At 42.8% G+C, this 17,579-nt stretch overlaps 1 protein-coding gene across 2 annotated transcripts in view; it reads left to right on the top strand.

Annotated features, from left to right (window-relative positions):
* Window positions 1–17,579, top strand: part of pdlim5a (PDZ and LIM domain 5a) — a 66,026-nt gene that overhangs the window by 27,536 nt on the left and 20,911 nt on the right. The window contains exons 5-7 of one of the 2 annotated variants that reach the window (XM_080853180.1): window positions 6,775–6,811; window positions 7,685–8,163; window positions 16,992–17,164. In XM_080853180.1, the coding sequence (XP_080709306.1) occupies window positions 6,775–6,811; window positions 7,685–8,163; window positions 16,992–17,164 (689 nt within the window). Of the gene's footprint in view, window positions 1–6,774; window positions 6,812–7,684; window positions 8,164–11,737; window positions 11,755–16,991; window positions 17,165–17,579 lie in introns of both variants that reach the window. The other variant, XM_080853181.1, reaches the window with a different exon arrangement.

Raw genomic sequence — 17,579 nt, 5'->3', positions numbered from 1 at the left:
ACCCATTTGGCCCAGTCAGACCCTGTAGAAGTTGTTTATTCTCTTGGTTTTGACTTCGCTGTCAGCAGAATAAACAGTGTGATGCTACTCCACTCTCAAAAGGCCCCTGCTGCCTTTCCAAAACTGCCAGTTTTTCTCATGCGCAAGTTGACTCGAGTCTCTCTGCTCCAGAGAGATTTTCCTGCGCATTGAGTTTCACCCTCTCGTGGGTGCTGACCTCTATCCTTTGGCTCGCCACAGTCCCATCTTTCATAAGCACGAAGCTGTGGTTGAGATGCTCGCTCGCCGCTGTGGTTTTGTCATCAGGGCACTAGTCCTGTGTTTAAACGCTCCAATCATCACTGGAGCTCTTCCTTAGCTGCTTTCTCCCCCCTTCCTGTGCCCTGAAACCTTAAACGATGTGCCGAGGAGAGGGAGGTAAACCCAGGTAATGTTCAAATTTTAAATGTACCATCCAAAATTGCACAGGCTCTCTCCATGAACCCAGGCATACAACCCTTTGTGCCTTTACTGGCTTAGCTGCTTAGTGCTGGGAGGCCAGGCTTGAGCTCAAGTTCGAAGCAAGGCTGTCTCTAATTGCAATATCAGAGTTATTTCGACCTTACTGTGGGTTTCCAAATCCTGATCAAGCCTTATCAATGCTGGCCTTTAGCCAGCTAGGTGGCCCCACTGGCCAGCTCTTTGCTGGAAATGGAGAGCATGAAGTGATTCAGTGCTGGTGGGCAGATGATGAAAGGACATCAGTGGTATTTCCGTGTAATTCTACTCAGAAAACACAGAAGCGTTGAGATTAGAAATCTTGCTCAATGTAAATGAATGCTGCATGATTTTTGTCTGATTCCACACATTGACTACACACACACACACACACACACACACACACACACACACACACACACACACACAACAAAATAGCCATAGCCAGAACAATGAACTCTCTCCCCCTGTATACCTCTTTCGCACAAACAAGGAAAGACAAATGGAGTTGGGTCAGAATTCTCCAAATCTGTCAAAAGGCCTGAAAGATTTAATCAAGGAAACAGAGAGGGCAAAGAGTGAAAGGGGAGGGAGAGAGAGACTTGGAGAGTGAATACCAGTCTGACACACAGTCTGGCATTGCTGGTATTGTAGTTGGATAATTGCTTCACTCCGAGGCAGAAAGCGTGTTTCCCAGAGGAACTATGTGGGCCTTGTAAGTGCTTTTACCACACAGCGATGACAACATGCCTTCTGTACTACCTCTAATGACCAGGCCATGCTGGCAGGACCTTTTTTTTTGTATGGAAGTGTTGGTTATGAACCTAACCCTTCCACCTCCCCTTCCCTTCGCACCAATAAAACAACCCTCATATCTAATTCCTGAAATCAGAAACTTGTCAGTGTGTTTAAAAGCCCCTAAATACCCCAGGTGCATGTTGCAGCCTCCTTGGTGAGCCTGAAATCGAATAGTGGACTTGAATAATGCAAATTGACTGGGAGGACTAAGTGGTTGTAATTACCTCTTCACTGCAAAAAAAAAAACACTGGGTTGCGAGCTCTAGCATTACACTGGCTGATGGTATGTGCCAGACTGTTGGTCTTGGCAGAGCATCGTTGTGTACATATTCCTCTGCTACTCTGAGTGGTCGCACCTCCCCAGTTACAGCCAGTTGCTCAGGAGGACTGAGCTAAACATCAGGTTTTAGTGGGCAATGAGTGCTAATGCTAAGCTAATGATAATACTGTCCAAGCTTGCCCACCTGTTTGTTGTCAGCAGCAAAGGTCCATCCATATCAGAGTAAGAATATGAGCAAGCCTCCTGGGAAATGTGTGCTTACAAGTATCATATCAGAATAGAATATGAGCAAGCCTCCTTGGAAACGTATGCTTACACATTTGAAAATTTGGTTTGGTTACAATAATCTTTTGTTTTGTTTAGAGGATCCATTCAAACACCTGTGCTGGAATTTTGTTATCACTCTTCTGTCTAGCCAAGTGCAATTTAAACCATTCATTTTAACATACTTTCAATTCGTCCATCCATAATGAAGATATGATGTCTGCTCTATGTATATAAGTATGTATTTGTGTGTGTGTGTCTATTAATCTTCCGTTTTGTAGGTGGGGGGTAGTGTCCTGCAGAGCACACAGACTAACTCTGATCGTTCCTCCAAATACCACTAAGGGAGTTAATCTGTGTACATAATTACAAACAAGCTTGTTTAATGTCAAGCGTTTAACTGAGTCGCCGCTTGAGCAGCCCCAGATGCTGTTATTCGACCGCTGCTCCTTTAAAACGCTTTTAAAAGAATCCAGCCGAAGTGCCAGGTGGTCTCTCCCTCGTCCAGACCTGATCTGAGGGGACTCATCCCACATACCTTCTCTGAGTAAATGGTAAAGTGATCAAACTCTTTAAACCGTCTGCGGCGGTGCAGGGGAAGAAGATGGGCTTTAACAAGCTTGGTATTTTGTCTGGGCTCAGACGCAGCGGTCATTTCAAGCCAGCTGTCAAGGTCTGCTGAGAGAGTGACCGCCGTGGCTCTTTGTGTCTGACCTTCCCCTCACCGGACCTTGAGGTCCGCAGTTGAAGGCCAGGAAAAGCAGGCGGCTCAGCCTTCGCGCTGCGCAGCTATTTTAAGTGTGCCGAGATAAACTCTGTGTGTTGACCATCAAAATAGCCCATGAATGGAGTTGTCATTTTTTATACAGTCGGAAGGCGTGATGAGGAAGAGCCTGATGAATAAATGAATGTGTGAGAACAATCCTCCCTGGGACAGTCTGTCTGTCTGTCTGTCTGTCTGTCTGTCTGTCTGTCTCTCTGTTTGTCTGTTTGTCTCTTTTCCCCACTCACTCTCTGTCTGTTAGCCTGTGATCTGAGTAGATGTTCTGTCACTCTCACTATTTCTCTTACCCTTCCATTGTCAATTTTCTCCGGCTCTCTCTCTCTCTCTTAATGCCACTCTCATTTTCTCTGTCCTTCTTTGTGTTGCCTTTGACATGAAAAGAAAGTCAGTCAGCTTTGCTCAGCTCAGGGAAATTGTGCTTTGAAGTGTCAGAGTCCTGCTACTCTTCCTAATAAGGCAGAGGGACGGACTGGAGAATGTGCCACATGTTCTAGAACACTGGTAGCCCACTATTAGAGTTGGAATGATGCGAGACTTCAACGTGAAAGAAAACAGTTCACATGGTTGGGAAGTTGGAGGGCAGCTAGCCTATCAATAATGGAAAAAGCAGTTAGTCAGTAGCTGGAGGGAACCAATGCGTATCTGCATAGATTAGCTTGTCGCTCTGTGACTAAGCAATGATTTCCCTCAGAATGGAAGGCACCACTACTGTTTTTGGAGCAGTATATGGTGCATATTTTGCATTCATCTAATCTCAGTCCTGAGGGGATGCAGGGAATGGACTTGTTTGCAGTTTTTGTTCATATATGGTCCCTTCCCAGTCGAGTGGTGGTCTTTATCTGTATCCGGGGAGACACAGGGCACTGTATTTTAGCTAATGCCTTCCTATGTGTGTTTGCGTAAAAGAGATTTACCTCGGAGAGAGATTTCCCTATCACTTTCCAATGTTTGCCAGTGCAATGATGTGGATGGGTTTATTAATTTTGACTTGTGCTATTTCTGACATGACGAATGGGCCTCAGGGCAGTTGTGATTGTCATAGCTGCTGTTAGCATCAATCAAGGTGGAATGTTCCTACCACCAGCTGAGTGAGCCCGCGAGTGAGTGAGTGGAGTGGTTGTTGGACGCTACATTGGTTCTGTAATAGGAGAAAATAGTTTGAGTGTGTGTGCTGTGTGTCAAGTGTTCAACATCTTTAACCCAGCATCGTTGTGCATTGTATTTTAGAATGTGAGTAGGAATGTATTTCTGCTTCCTGTTCTATGAATGTGTGTGTGTGTGTCTGTGTTTGTGAGTGTGAGTGTGTGTGCTTGCAAACATGCGACTGTCCTCAAGTTATGGACAGCCACAAACAGCCACATGTTATTAAGCCTCGTATACTTTAAGTAAACAAGATCTGTTGGGTGCAGCCCTTTAATTGCACAGTGTATAGTGGTCTGTCGGGCCCAAAAGGCAATATCAAAGGCTGGTATTATGCTGGCGAGCCTGGATGTTTGTGTGAGTTGTGCCTGTCTGGGTCTGTTTTTCAATGTGGGAATTATGTCTTTACAGCCTTGTATGGGGAAGGTGTAAAAAGCAGGAAAAAAGCTAAATATTTTTATGGGCAGTGCTCTGAAAGACCATTCTGTGCTCCGTGTTGTTTCTCTATCCAAAGCTGCTCACAGATGCGCTCGAGCCTGCAGAATTTCTCCCCCCACCCATGTGTATGTATGTACAATGCTGGGCATTCTCTGGCAAAGCAGGGCAAACCTCAGAAACGCCCAGGTCTGTCGCTCATGCGTCGGAGCCTCACCCCCACGCTGTTTCCCCTCGCTCCCCACCCCGCCGCCGAGGACGATGAGGTCATCCGCATTGGGAAAGCGGATCCAGCCACCCTATCCCGTCCCGTCCGAGGGGCCGATTATTGATTCAGCGTGTTATGATCCGTGGAAGCTGAGAGCGTGTCACGGTGCGGCTCTGGAGTCATTACTCAGCTTCCCGACATACGTCTCCCGCCACAAATACGCTCCAACCCATTCACACACCCCCTCCCCCCCCCCCCCCCTCCTCACTCTCCACCACAACCTGGGGCCCCACTGGCTATCTCATGATATGGCTAATAAATTCACAGATCACACAGTCAGGTAGGAGATTTATGCCAGGGTTGGGGGGTGGGCTTAGATGCCTGATGTCTGCCAGGGAGATGCAGTGCGTGCAGAGGGTATTGGCTTCTGCTTACTTATGTGCTGTGTAATACAGAAGCCAGTGAGCTACAGCCTCTTCAGATGAGCTCCGCAGGTGCTGTCTGTGTGTTGTGTGTGTAAGAACTGTCACACAGGCCTTTGTGCCAGTAGCCCAACAGTTAGAACATTATGTATAGAGATGCAGCAGTTGACGTCACAAACCATATTGGGGCCATATTGGCAGGAAGAAGTTCAGGTGTCAGGCTGTCAGCTGGAGTTCAAACAGCTTACTAGTAATAAAGACTGTTTTGTCAAGATGGTAGACAATTGATATGCAAAATGCAAAAATAAACATCTGGAAGACAATGGCTAGTGCTAGTCATTTTATCTTCCTCAAAGAAGGAATCTGTGGATTCACCTGCGGCTAATTGTGTTCACGCATTCGTTCATTCATTGTGACGCAACTCATTATTTATCCTACCTGTTGCAGCCTTATATTCATGAATTAGATTGAAAATGTGAAATGCATACATTGAAAATAACATCATGGCTTAATTAGGGTGACCATTTTTACCACACAAATATCCGACAAGGCAAAATGCTGGACAATTATGGAATCCCTGCCGGACGCATTTTTAGTTCTCGAAAAGAGGACATGTCCGGGTAAAAGTGGACGTCTGGTCACCCTAGCTTAATCAACAGTTTCAGAAAAAAGTGAGCACAGATAATTTTAGCCACAAAGCTGAAACTAACCAAGCTAATACTACAGTAGCCTACTTGAAATTAAATCATCACACTAACTCTCCCAGTAACGATAGAAATGTAGACCCCAATAGTAGGTAGATGACTCTTGGTTGGCCCTGCTGGATGAGTGCCAGTACAGGGCCCAATCCAATCCATAGACCACTCCCTGGATCTCAGCATTATCGTTGCAAAAGTAAGTATTTTTGCCGAGTAACTAACTGGATTCCTTTTGGAAGGCATGGGTAGTTGACAAAGCTGGAGATGGAGTGATCGTTCTGGAAAGCCGACTGGATGGCTATCGATGTTCCAGAATGTTTAATCTGAGAGGAATCTCAGCGCTGACATTCAGAGGTCTCACATGGCACTGAGGATCTCCTTAGGGCAACACAATCAAGGGTATCAGATAGTAGAGCTTTAATAGGCCTAAAAGAACTGGTAATTAATACAGTGTGTGGCCTTAAGTCTAAAGCTCGAGTTTCCTGAAGCAGCAACTCTGAACGATCTGTTTGGCTTACATGAAAGAACACAAGCTGCATGTTTTCACTTTGCATTTTCTACTTGTCATTTCAAAGAAACACAGTTTCTAGAACATTGAGTTGTCTGCAGAACATTAAGCTGAATGTTCTTCTTACCTCGATGTATGACTTTGTAGGAGGACACTTATTTGCAACATTGATTTTGGTTAGCTAGGCAAGGTTCAAATGCATGTATCTAAGCAAAATATATGAACTTTGGTCTGTAAACAACCTGGGTGTGTTCATTAGCTTGTCCCCTATTGTCAGCTAACAACACATTAAAAACAAATCCTGTCAGACAGAAGAACTACTTTGTCAACGTGTATGGCATTGTAGCTATTATGATTTTGCAAAGCTATAACAATAATAATAATTATTATTATAATAATGATAAATGCTGGTTCAGTCACTACTGTTGCTAAGATGTTGCTAGGAGGACATAGCACCCTCATTCTTAAAACGAATCCTATAGTTTTTGATTGCCAATGCAACGGTAATTGCCAGTGTCAGTGTACACTAATGAGTTGAAATGAATCCAAAACTAGTAAAATTGCGTATAAACTCACCTGTCTATGTATCAGTTCATCTGTCTGTCTATTTGTGTTTGTATGTGTGCTAATGCATGCTTATTTATGCATGTTTATTTGCGTTCACACACTGTCATAGCTTATAACAATCATATTATCCCATCAGAAGAGTCAAAAGAACATGAAATGGCGCTGACAGACAGCTTCTTTTTTCTCTCCACAGAGCATCCAGTCTCCCAAAACCAGCTGGCGTGCCAAAGGTATGAAATCTTCTGTTACATTCCCACCTGCAAATGATCAGAGGCCTTTTTTGAAATATTATACAATGTACCCCATGTGTATGGCATACATTCAGTGCCAACGTGCAAGAACTGACAGATCCCATAAAGGAGTGAAATGTATTGATGTGTGTTTATTGTTATGAGTATGAAATGTATATCTGCATGGCCATGAACCCCCTTGGAGACGTATTTATGTAAAGTGTGAAATGCCTGGGAAACTGCATGCTGGGACAGTAGGTTGTCAACCATTTTCCAACCATTTTGTCATTATATATCATTTGATCACCTCAATGCTTCATATCAGACTGTTGTGCTACACCAGAGCACTGATGCTTCCAACTAATCGCAATGATTTAATTCCTTATTCGTCAGTGATTCAGAGCCTCACAGTCCAGTTTAATGTGATTGAAGATGTAACGTACAGCTGGAAGTAATCGATAGCTGCGCTTATGTACTGTGTTTGTTCTGTAATATGTCAGCCCTCGTATCGGCGTTCCAAAAACCTACTGCGGATAGCCGAAAATTGGGATAGTAGCAAACACCATATAAAGTATACCTTGTTTTGTTGTGTACATACATACTTATGATGAAGTTTCATTTATAAATAACACGCAATTACTGATAATTTACAATAACTGATAATTCAATAAAGCAATTATAACAATATACTGTAATAAAAGTTATGCAAAAACGGTGTGGAAAGGCTAATAACGGAATTTAAAACTTAAAATCGTGGTTACCGAATCAGCGAATATGGGAGTTCCACTGCATGGCGACGTTGGAAGCATGAGTGTTGCATGTGTGTGCTGTGGTAGGTTGCCATTCTCCCGCATGTTCTCCTCCCACCTCTAGGAGGAGCCATCCGAGATCCTCAAGCCTGTTCCCATAGCCCACCAGCCCCACCCCAACAACCCCCCCAACTCGGGCGCAGCTGCCCCGGCCTACAACAAAAGCGCTCGGCCCTTCAGTGGAGGCCTCGGTGGTGGGGAGGCGGCCAAACCTCCAACCTGGGCGCCGCCTGTAGCTTCCATCCCATCTGCCTCATCTGCCTTCACCCCTGCCACCTGCACCCACCCAGCTCCGTCCCCACCACACAACTCCCTCCCCACCACCATCAGGCCCAGCCTGGCCCGTGCCCCTGTGCCGCCTCCCCCTTCCTATCAGGGAAAAGTGACCGCGTGCCCTCCGTCCCCCTCCCTCCCTGTCGTGCCACAGCCGTCAGTCTACAACACGCCAATCAACCTCTACTCCGACAACAACGCCTGTGAGGTAGCCATGGGGCAGAGGCGGGCACTTCTGGAGGACCAAGGGGAGACCCTGCAACTCAATGGGTAAGTCCACCCCCCCCACCCCCCCCCCCCCCCCTTCACATTAACTCACCCGCCCCATCCACGATCACACTTACTTCTTCACCGTAACCTATAATTCCACAGTTCCTTTCCCAGCGTGCCTCGCTCTCCCAGAGAGGCCTAGCTGATTGGCGTGCTGGTGTGGCCTCTCCTCCTGGGTGAGGTTGCATGGGAGTTTCAGATGCAGAAACATGTGGTCATTGTGTCAGGATCCAGTTTGACAACAAGAGGGAGGGGTTAGCATAGTGCATACACACACACACACACACACACACACACACACACACACACACACACACACACACACACACACACACACACACACACACACACACACACACACACACACACACACACTGCAGCTTAGCTTAACACAGAGAGATTTTTTGTTGTACATTGACTGCTCCCTCTGGAAACATGGGAGCTCACAGGCCGACTCAATCAATGACTCCATTTTGGACCCCCTGAGAGTTTGTGGTATCCCAACTGAACTGTTAATGTTTCTGTGGGGTAAAGATGTCGGTGTGGGGGTGTAATGTACAAAGTTCCCCAGCTGCCTGTTGCTGCTAGGCAAGTGTGTTTTCAGAGGTATGCCACAAAAATAGTAATTTACTCGTTCTTATGATGTACACCCTAGAGCTCTCACTAACTGGGTCGATGTCAGGAAAATGAAAAAAGTTTGCTCTGTTGAGAGTGAGTATGTGATCTAATTACCTGCGTCTCTTGTGGGCCGGTTCACACCCCCCCCCCCCCCCCCCCAAAACAAAACAGTTTACATAAGTCCGAATATCAGTCGAGACATGAATCATTAGTTTGTTGTAATGGGGTGCGAGTGCTTTTGGCCAGCTCACACAGCTTATTTAAACACAAAAACATAAGGGAGCAGCCGTGTGCTGTATGTGTCATGATGATGGAAATGAGCTTTTCCGCGAAAAAACCTTAAGCCTCAGAGAGGGAGAGAAGGAGAGTTGTGTTGTGTTACGTCAGTTTACTCCCACACGTTTAAAATTGAAGGGCCACTATGGTCGTGCATACGCACTAGTGTTTGTTTTCGCCGAAGTGCCTTTGCGCGCTAATGACACGCGTCGCTATTGTCGTGCGCAAAGGAAAATGATTTATGCCACGGCGCCGCATAGTGCACATACCATCAGCGCTCGGATGATGAGGTGCAGAGACCTATCTTTCCCACACTGCTGAGGTTTCTGATAACCTTAATGTTAGATTTCTTTCTCTCTCATATGCACAGTTGACACACACACACATACACAGTTTTTCTTTACCCCTCCATATCTCATGTGTCTGTGTGTAAGTGTACGTATAAATGTCTGTGTGTGTGTGTTTGGGTCTGTGTTTGTGTGTGTGTGTGTGTGTGTGAGCTCATGTGTCTCTCTCTGTGTGTCTATGTGTGCGTGTGTGTGTTTATCAGTTGGAGAGGTGGCTGTAGTGAAGCCCAGCATATGAGGAGGAGTGTTTGACGTGCGTGTTTATATTTAGAGTGCTCTGGGCCTTGCTGGCATGTTGCTGGCTTTTTTTTTTCTGCAACCGCACCACACCCCCCCCCCCCCCCCCTCTCCTCTCCACTCCTTCGCTGGGAGGCCTCTCCTAATGTTACCACAGGGGCTGCTATCTCAGTGGACGCACACCCCCCCCCCCCATTTCAAGTGTGCCTCTCTGGGTTATGCCCTGTGAGCTCTGTTAACAGTCCTTTTTTCTGTTTTCCTGTTCTTATTTTCCTCCTTTTTTTGTTAAATCACGTGACTGGGCTCCCTTCCCTCACAGTCAACACCACCTGGTGATATCTAGCCACTGGCATTTCACACCTTTGCCTTTCTTGGCAAACCGTAGGGGAATTGGACAAAGACATCCCGGATCCAGTTGCTGAGCCCTTGAAATGTCCTGGCTAAGCTTGAGCTCTGAGGGTGTTGTTGTCTCTGTCTCTGCCCCCCCCCCCCCCACACCCCCCCCCCCCCCCTGGTGTGCAGACATGCCCCATGTTTGTCTAGAGCAGCTCTGGCTTAGATTAAGGCTTGGTGAATTTGTGCAAATTTGTGGCCCACTGCTGACTGTATTTAAGAGCTTTCTAAATAAATCGGGGTTGGAAATCAATTTGTGGGTGTGCCGCGCTCACAGTGAGCTCCGTTAGTCTGAAACCACTGTTTTGTTTGTGGATGCTGGGTTCTTTCGAGGGAGAGTACCCTTCAGGCTGGAGTCATCTGGCAGGAATACCTCCAAACGCCATGTTATCCTCCCCCTCCCTTTTCAGTGTGTGAGGAGGAATCTTCATGCCGTTTTACTGTTAGTGGGCCTTAATGTCGTGCAGTTGTTGAACTTGAGTGGAAGACTGTAAAAATGTAATATATACTCTTCACGGGGACTTGGGAATGGCTCTGTTGGGATGTGCCTCACTGTCAGGCTAGCAGTTTAAAGTGCTGTGGTCGTGCACTCTGTCAAACCAAACGGGAAAGGGGGGAAACTCATAGGCCCTGAAGTGAGTTTGATCTGACAATGCTGATAAAACACTTGATTTACACCCTACACTTGCTACCGGGGATGACACCATTACTGGCAGAGGCATCAGTCTGTTTCCACGGCAGCACGGTGGTTCTCCTCCTCCCATTATTTTGGGGCTGGGAAGAGGTGCATCCTGGTCTGAATTAAGTTGAAAGGCAGAGGAGCCTAATTGGAAACAAATGATTCTCACCCACTTTGTCCCTCGTGCACTCTTATCTAAAGGTCGTTTCCCCCCCTTCCTTTGGGAATGGATTCTCTCATGATTCCAGAACAAGGAATCTGGCAGATGACCTTTGTCCCGCGTTCTCACGTTGGCCTTTTGACCATAATGAGATGCTCTCCACTCCTGCCTTTTCCCCAAATTCATTGGATGTGTCATCGGTCGGACTCTGGGGGAGCGCTCTCGTTCGGTGCGTTCCTCCCAGCGTCCCATATTTGTAACCCCTGGGGCCCGCTCCATCACAGTGGCATGAAGCACATGTGGAACACACCAAACATTTCATTGGTAACCCCCCGCTGTTCTTACTAGAAAGCCACCTAAAGGGAACCTGTGGGTGACCCCTGTGCTAGTGTCAACTACCACACACTCAATCAACTCTTTGTTGCCTGTTGGGTAAGAAAGTTAGGAAAGCTACTTTGATAATGATACAGACCAACTGAGATTCCCCATTTGAGTTAACAACACACACATACACACACACACACACACACACACACACACACACACACACACACACACACACACACACACACACACACACACACACACACACACACACACACATGTATGTATCCCCCTCCACCCATGCTCATGTTAATGGTGCATAGCAGATGTGCAAACTCATAGCTGAAAAATCTGGTACGGTGATTCTTTCTGCATGTGCATGTGCATGTGTGAGTGTTTGTTTCAGTCTCCAAGGGGCTTGGTGATGACTCTGAGATGACAGCCTGCTGTTGTAAAATACTGTAATCTGTCCCACTGTCACTTTACAGCATCTGTCTCTGAACTCATCTGTTTATTTCCCTCTGCTTTCGAATCCTGTAGGAGACTGCAGTGACAAAGTTAGTATTGTGAGCATGCGAGTGCCTTTTCTGTCACGTCAGTGTTTTATTGTGGTGCTGTGTTCTAATGTACAGTACAGGCCTAGTACCTTGCAGTCCAATAACCTGCATGCATGTCAAAGTGAGATGCGTATTGTCAGTATAGATCGTAGGGAGGTCTCAGGTGGCTGCAGACCCTCTCTGAGCCTCAATTACCCCCCTTACAATGTGCCAAACACACACACACACACACACACACACACACACACACACACACACACACACAAACAAGTCTCCTGGGATATTCATGCACAACAATCTCTAGCGTTCACTCAGAATCGTGCGAAAACCAACGAAACATCCGGTGAGCAACAGTCCTGTGGACGTAATTGCCTTGTTGACGAGAGAGCTCAGCGGGGAATGACCAGACTGGTTTGAGCTGACATAAAGGCCACGGTAACTCAGATAACCACCCTGTACAATTGTGGTGAGCAGAAGAACATCTCGGATGGGCTACGACAGCAGCAGAGGCACGTCAGGTTTCACTTCTGTCAGCAAAGAACAGAAAACCGAGGCTGCAGTGGGCACACAGGCTCACCGAAACTGGACTCTTGAAGACTGGAAAAATTTAGCTTATTCTGATAAATCTCGATTTTGGCTGAGGCACACAAATGATGGGGTCAGAATTTGGAGCCACCAGTATGCAACTAATCTACCCAACCCTGCCAACCTCCAGGCTGGTGGCGGTGGTGGTGTAATGGTGTGGGGAATGTTTTCTTGGCACACTTTAGGCCTGTTAATTCCAGTCGATCATCGCTTGAATGCCACTGCCTATATTTGAGTATAGTTTCCTGTTGTCCATTTGCCCCCCTTCATGGCCACTATTGCCCATCCTCAAATGGCTACTTCCAGTGCACCGTGTCACAAAGCAAAGGTCGTCTGAAACTGGTTTCATCAACGGCACAAAGGATTTAGGCTGCTATGAGAGCAAATGGAGGTCCTTCCCAGTGTCAGTGAAGTGTTTTTAATAAAGTGCTCAGTGAGATTATATACGCACATACAAGGACACACCCTCATACACACAGCACCAAACCGACTTGATTGATTTATTGACAGCTGATCATCATATCTCCTGTCACCACCTGACAGAGAGCGTGTAGCACTGAACACATGCGTGGTGAGTAGGGGGTTCCTTTGGAATGCGCAGAATGCCAACTTCTTCCTTCCTGTGTCCATGTTTCCTATGGCTCTATGATCAGAGATGAAAGTACACTCCACTGTGGTTTAGATTCTGTCTGAAGAAAATCAAATGAGAATAATAAGGTAGTTGCTTCATAGCCTATTCATAAGCTCTGCAGGAAGTTTCAGTATTTTATATCCATTTGATTCACTGAAACACAAATATCTGAGCAGAAATAACAAGGTCAACTGTTATTGATTTGTTAGGATTTGCAGCAGTATGAAAACAGATATTGATTAGATAATTATAAGATAGAGATAGAATAGTGTATTGGAAGTTGATCCGTTCAATTCCTTTGGTGCCTTTGCTTGAGATATATTGTGGTCCTAGCTTTTAAACTGTGTGCACAAGAGTTTGTACTCTTAGCAATCATGTATAATGTCTTTACCAAGAACAGACACTATGCATAACCTAGCAACCTTTACCAATGTAATGTGAGAGATACATTTGACAAGCTGATTCAACAAGATTCAGTTGTGCCCTGATGCTTGAACTGATATACAATAGGTGCAGCACATAGAGATACACACGTCTGCAGGGAGAAAGAGCAGAGCAGCTGCTCCCTGCAAGAGCTCAATAGGGTTTACTTTTGATAGCCAATAGCGCCCTTGTGTGGATGGAGAGGGAAATACTGAACTAGTTTATTTTGGGAAAAGTTCTATTTCGGATGCTGTCTGGTGAATGGCCATATTTACTATTACTATTATTTTTTTTCTATTATTATACAATGGCCATATTTACTATGTCTATTTGTACTATCATTATACAATGGCCATATTAACTATTATTATTATTACTATTACTATTATTATACAATGGCCATATTTACTATTACTATTATTAATATTACTTTTAGTATACAATGGCCATATTTACTTGTAGTGTCCTCCAATAAGCAACTTCATTATAGATGCCGTCTGAGTTTTCAATAGTTCAGTATGTTTGAATAACTTAGGAATTGTCACAAAAATATAAATTATAAAGTTGACGATGCAACTAAAACAGATAGATTCGATTGAAACAAACGGATGCAAATAAAATAAACAGATTCAATTGAAAAACCATATGCCTGCTAGCGTCTCAAAAGCTTCAAAATTCCAAACGACAGGTTCCACAAAATAAAATGCCCAAATGCCCTAGCCTACTGGTTGTTCACATCTTAAATTAACACAGGTGAGGCGATCCTTATCAAAATGCCTGGTGTCAGTAATTTGTTCTGCCAGCAAGGTGGCTCAACCTTCAATAAAAGAAAATCCAACTAAAGTACATTACTACACTACTATTACTATTATTACTTTGATTATACAACGGCCATATTAACTATAACTATTATTACTTTTATTATACAATGGCCATATTAACTATAACTATTATTACTTTTTTTATACAATGGCCATATTAACTATTACTATTATTACTTTTATTATACAATGGCCATATTAACTATTACTATTATTACTATTATTATATAATGGCCATATTAACTATTACTATTATTACTTTTATTATACAATGGCCATATTAACTATAACTATTATTACTTTTTTATACAATGGCCATATTAACTATTACTATTATTACTTTTATTATACAATGGCCATATTAACTATTACTATTATTACTATTATTATATAATGGCCATATTAACTATTACTATTATTACTTTTATTATACAATGGCCATATTAACTATAACTATTATTACTTTTATTAAACAATGGCCATATTAACTATAACTATTATTACTTTTATTATACAATGGCCATATTAACTATTACTATTATTACTTTTATTATACAATGGCCATATTAACTATAACTATTATTACTTTTATTATACAATGGCCATATTAACTATAACTATTATTACTTTTATTATACAATGGCCATATTAACTATTACTATTATTACTTTTATTATACAATGGCCATATTAACTTTTACTATATTATGCATTGGCCATATTTTACTATACTATTACTATCACTATTATTATACAATGGCCATATTTACTATGTCTATTTCTACTATGATTATACAATGGCCATATTAACTATTACTATTATTACTATTACTATTATTATACAATGGCCATATTTACTATTACTATTATTAATATTACTTTTAGTATACAATGGCCATATTTACTTGTAGTGTCCTCCAATAAGTAACTTCATTATAGATGCCGTCTGAGCTTTCAATAGTTCAGTATGTTTGAATAACTTAGGAATTGTCACAAAAATATAAATTATAAAGTTGACGATGCAACTAAAACAGATAGATTCGATTGAAACAAACGGATGCAAATAAAATAAACAGATTCAATTGAAAAACCATATGCCTGCTAGCGTCTCAAAAGCTTCAAAATTCCAAACGACAGGTTCCACAAAATAAAATGCCCAAATGCCCTAGCCTACTGGTTGTTCACATCTTAAATTAACACAGGTGAGGCGATCCTTATCAAAATGCCTGGTGTCAGTAATTTGTTCTGCCAGCAAGGTGGCTCAACCTTCAATAAAAGAAAATCCAACTAAAGTACATTACTACACTACTATTACTATTATTACTTTGATTATACAACGGCCATATTAACTATAACTATTATTACTTTTATTATACAATGGCCATATTAACTATAACTATTATTACTTTTTTTATACAATGGCCATATTAACTATTACTATTATTACTTTTATTATACAATGGCCATATTAACTATTACTATTATTACTATTATTATACAATGGCCATATTAACTATTACTATTATTACTTTTATTATACAATGGCCATATTAACTATAACTATTATTACTTTTATTATACAATGGCCATATTAACTATAACTATTATTACTTTTATTATACAATGGCCATATTAACTATTACTATTATTACTTTTATTATACAATGGCCATATTAACTATAACTATTATTACTTTTATTATACAATGGCCATATTAACTATAACTATTATTACTTTTATTATACAATGGCCATATTAACTATTACTATTATTACTTTTATTATACAATGGCCATATTAACTTTTACTATATTATGCATTGGCCATATTTTACTATAATATTACTATCACTATTATTATACAATGGCCATATTTTTTATACTAAGTTGTTTGTTGTGCGTATCACAGATAAAAAGTTCCTGCATGAGCTTCATATAAGACCTGGGTTAGAAACAAGCTTAAATAGCAGTTACGTTTGTGCATAAAACAATAATTTAGCTAATCGTGTTTGTGCTACTAACAGTGTTTTGAGTTTTATACTGTGTATGATTCAGTGTTATATTTCCCTGAGGGAGAAAAACATTATTTCTGTGTGTGTCTTTTTTCATAAAACAATCCATTAGTGGACCCCAGAGTATCTTAAAGTAAGTAAATTACTGTGGAAAATGTATGCAAACCAATTATAACCTAATATTTGTTTTCCTTATAGCCACGTAGTTTTGTGTCCTTGTCCAATTAGCTGTTATTTTACTCTATAGAAAAACTCCCTCCAAATGGTAAACAGGGAAAATATAAATATGTTTTTTGTATTCATTTTGAGAAGTGCCATTGCATTCATTACACCCATGAGTCAAACTCATTTAAATTCACTCCATGCTGAGTGTGCCTTAATTTTACTGGTGCTTTTTCCTTAAAAATGAGTTACAGACTGAACAGCAGGACTTGTACTGCTAAATTGATTGCTTGTGGCAAATAACATAATCTAACTGATGCTATTTTCATTCCACACAAACTATTGTTCTTCATTGCATGTTAGTACTATGTATTCAACAAGTTTGTCCCACATATGAAGTCATTTTTGTGGTTGTCATTATACTTCATACAAACTGGAACATACACAATCCTCCAATTTAAAGTTGATGTGGTTTTGGTTTGTGTTGCATGAGTGGCACTTCATGCATCATTTCCTTCACATTATTGCTGATAACAAATTACCCAGCTTCTCGTAATTTATGACAGTCTCTGATCTGACGATTGCCTTTGTTGCCTGCACGCGTAGAGTCCCCAGGAGACCGATCATAGACACGGACATCGGATTCTTCCACGTCCCCACTCACAGCGATGCCAGCAGGAAACGCATCATCGAGGACACAGAGGACTGGCGTCCCCGCTCAGGCACCTCCCAGTCCCGCTCCTTCCGCATCCTCGCCCAGATCACCGGCACAGAGAACGGTGAGAGCCCAGCTGTCCAGAGACCCTTCTATGCCAGGGCTGCCCTCCCCAGCCGACGGTGTAGTGGCATACAGAGATAGAGGTCAAGGCCAGACCTCTAGCAGCCCTGCATGTGAATTTAGGAACCTTTAGGGATGGTGCTTTGAAAAACATTCTGTTAGTTCTGTCTGGAAGGATATAAAGTGACAAAGGCACCTTGACCCAGTTAACAAATAATGAAAGAGTGGTTCAACAACCACAATCTAGTACACTTTTCTATAGTATTTTGACAGCTCTGAGGAGCTTTGTGAGCTGAATCAGAGCTATGTGATGGTAGGGCTGTAAGGGACTATGTGGACGAAAAGACCAGAGGCTTTCATTGTTGTGTCAGTGTGACACCTCACTATTCTACTACTCACTTAGCGTAACGTTAGAG

This window comes from Sprattus sprattus, assembly GCF_963457725.1.
Source record: "Sprattus sprattus genome assembly, chromosome: 15".
In the NCBI taxonomy this organism is placed as follows: Eukaryota; Metazoa; Chordata; class Actinopteri; order Clupeiformes; family Clupeidae; genus Sprattus; species Sprattus sprattus.
This window is presented reverse-complemented; position numbering and strand designations above follow the sequence as displayed.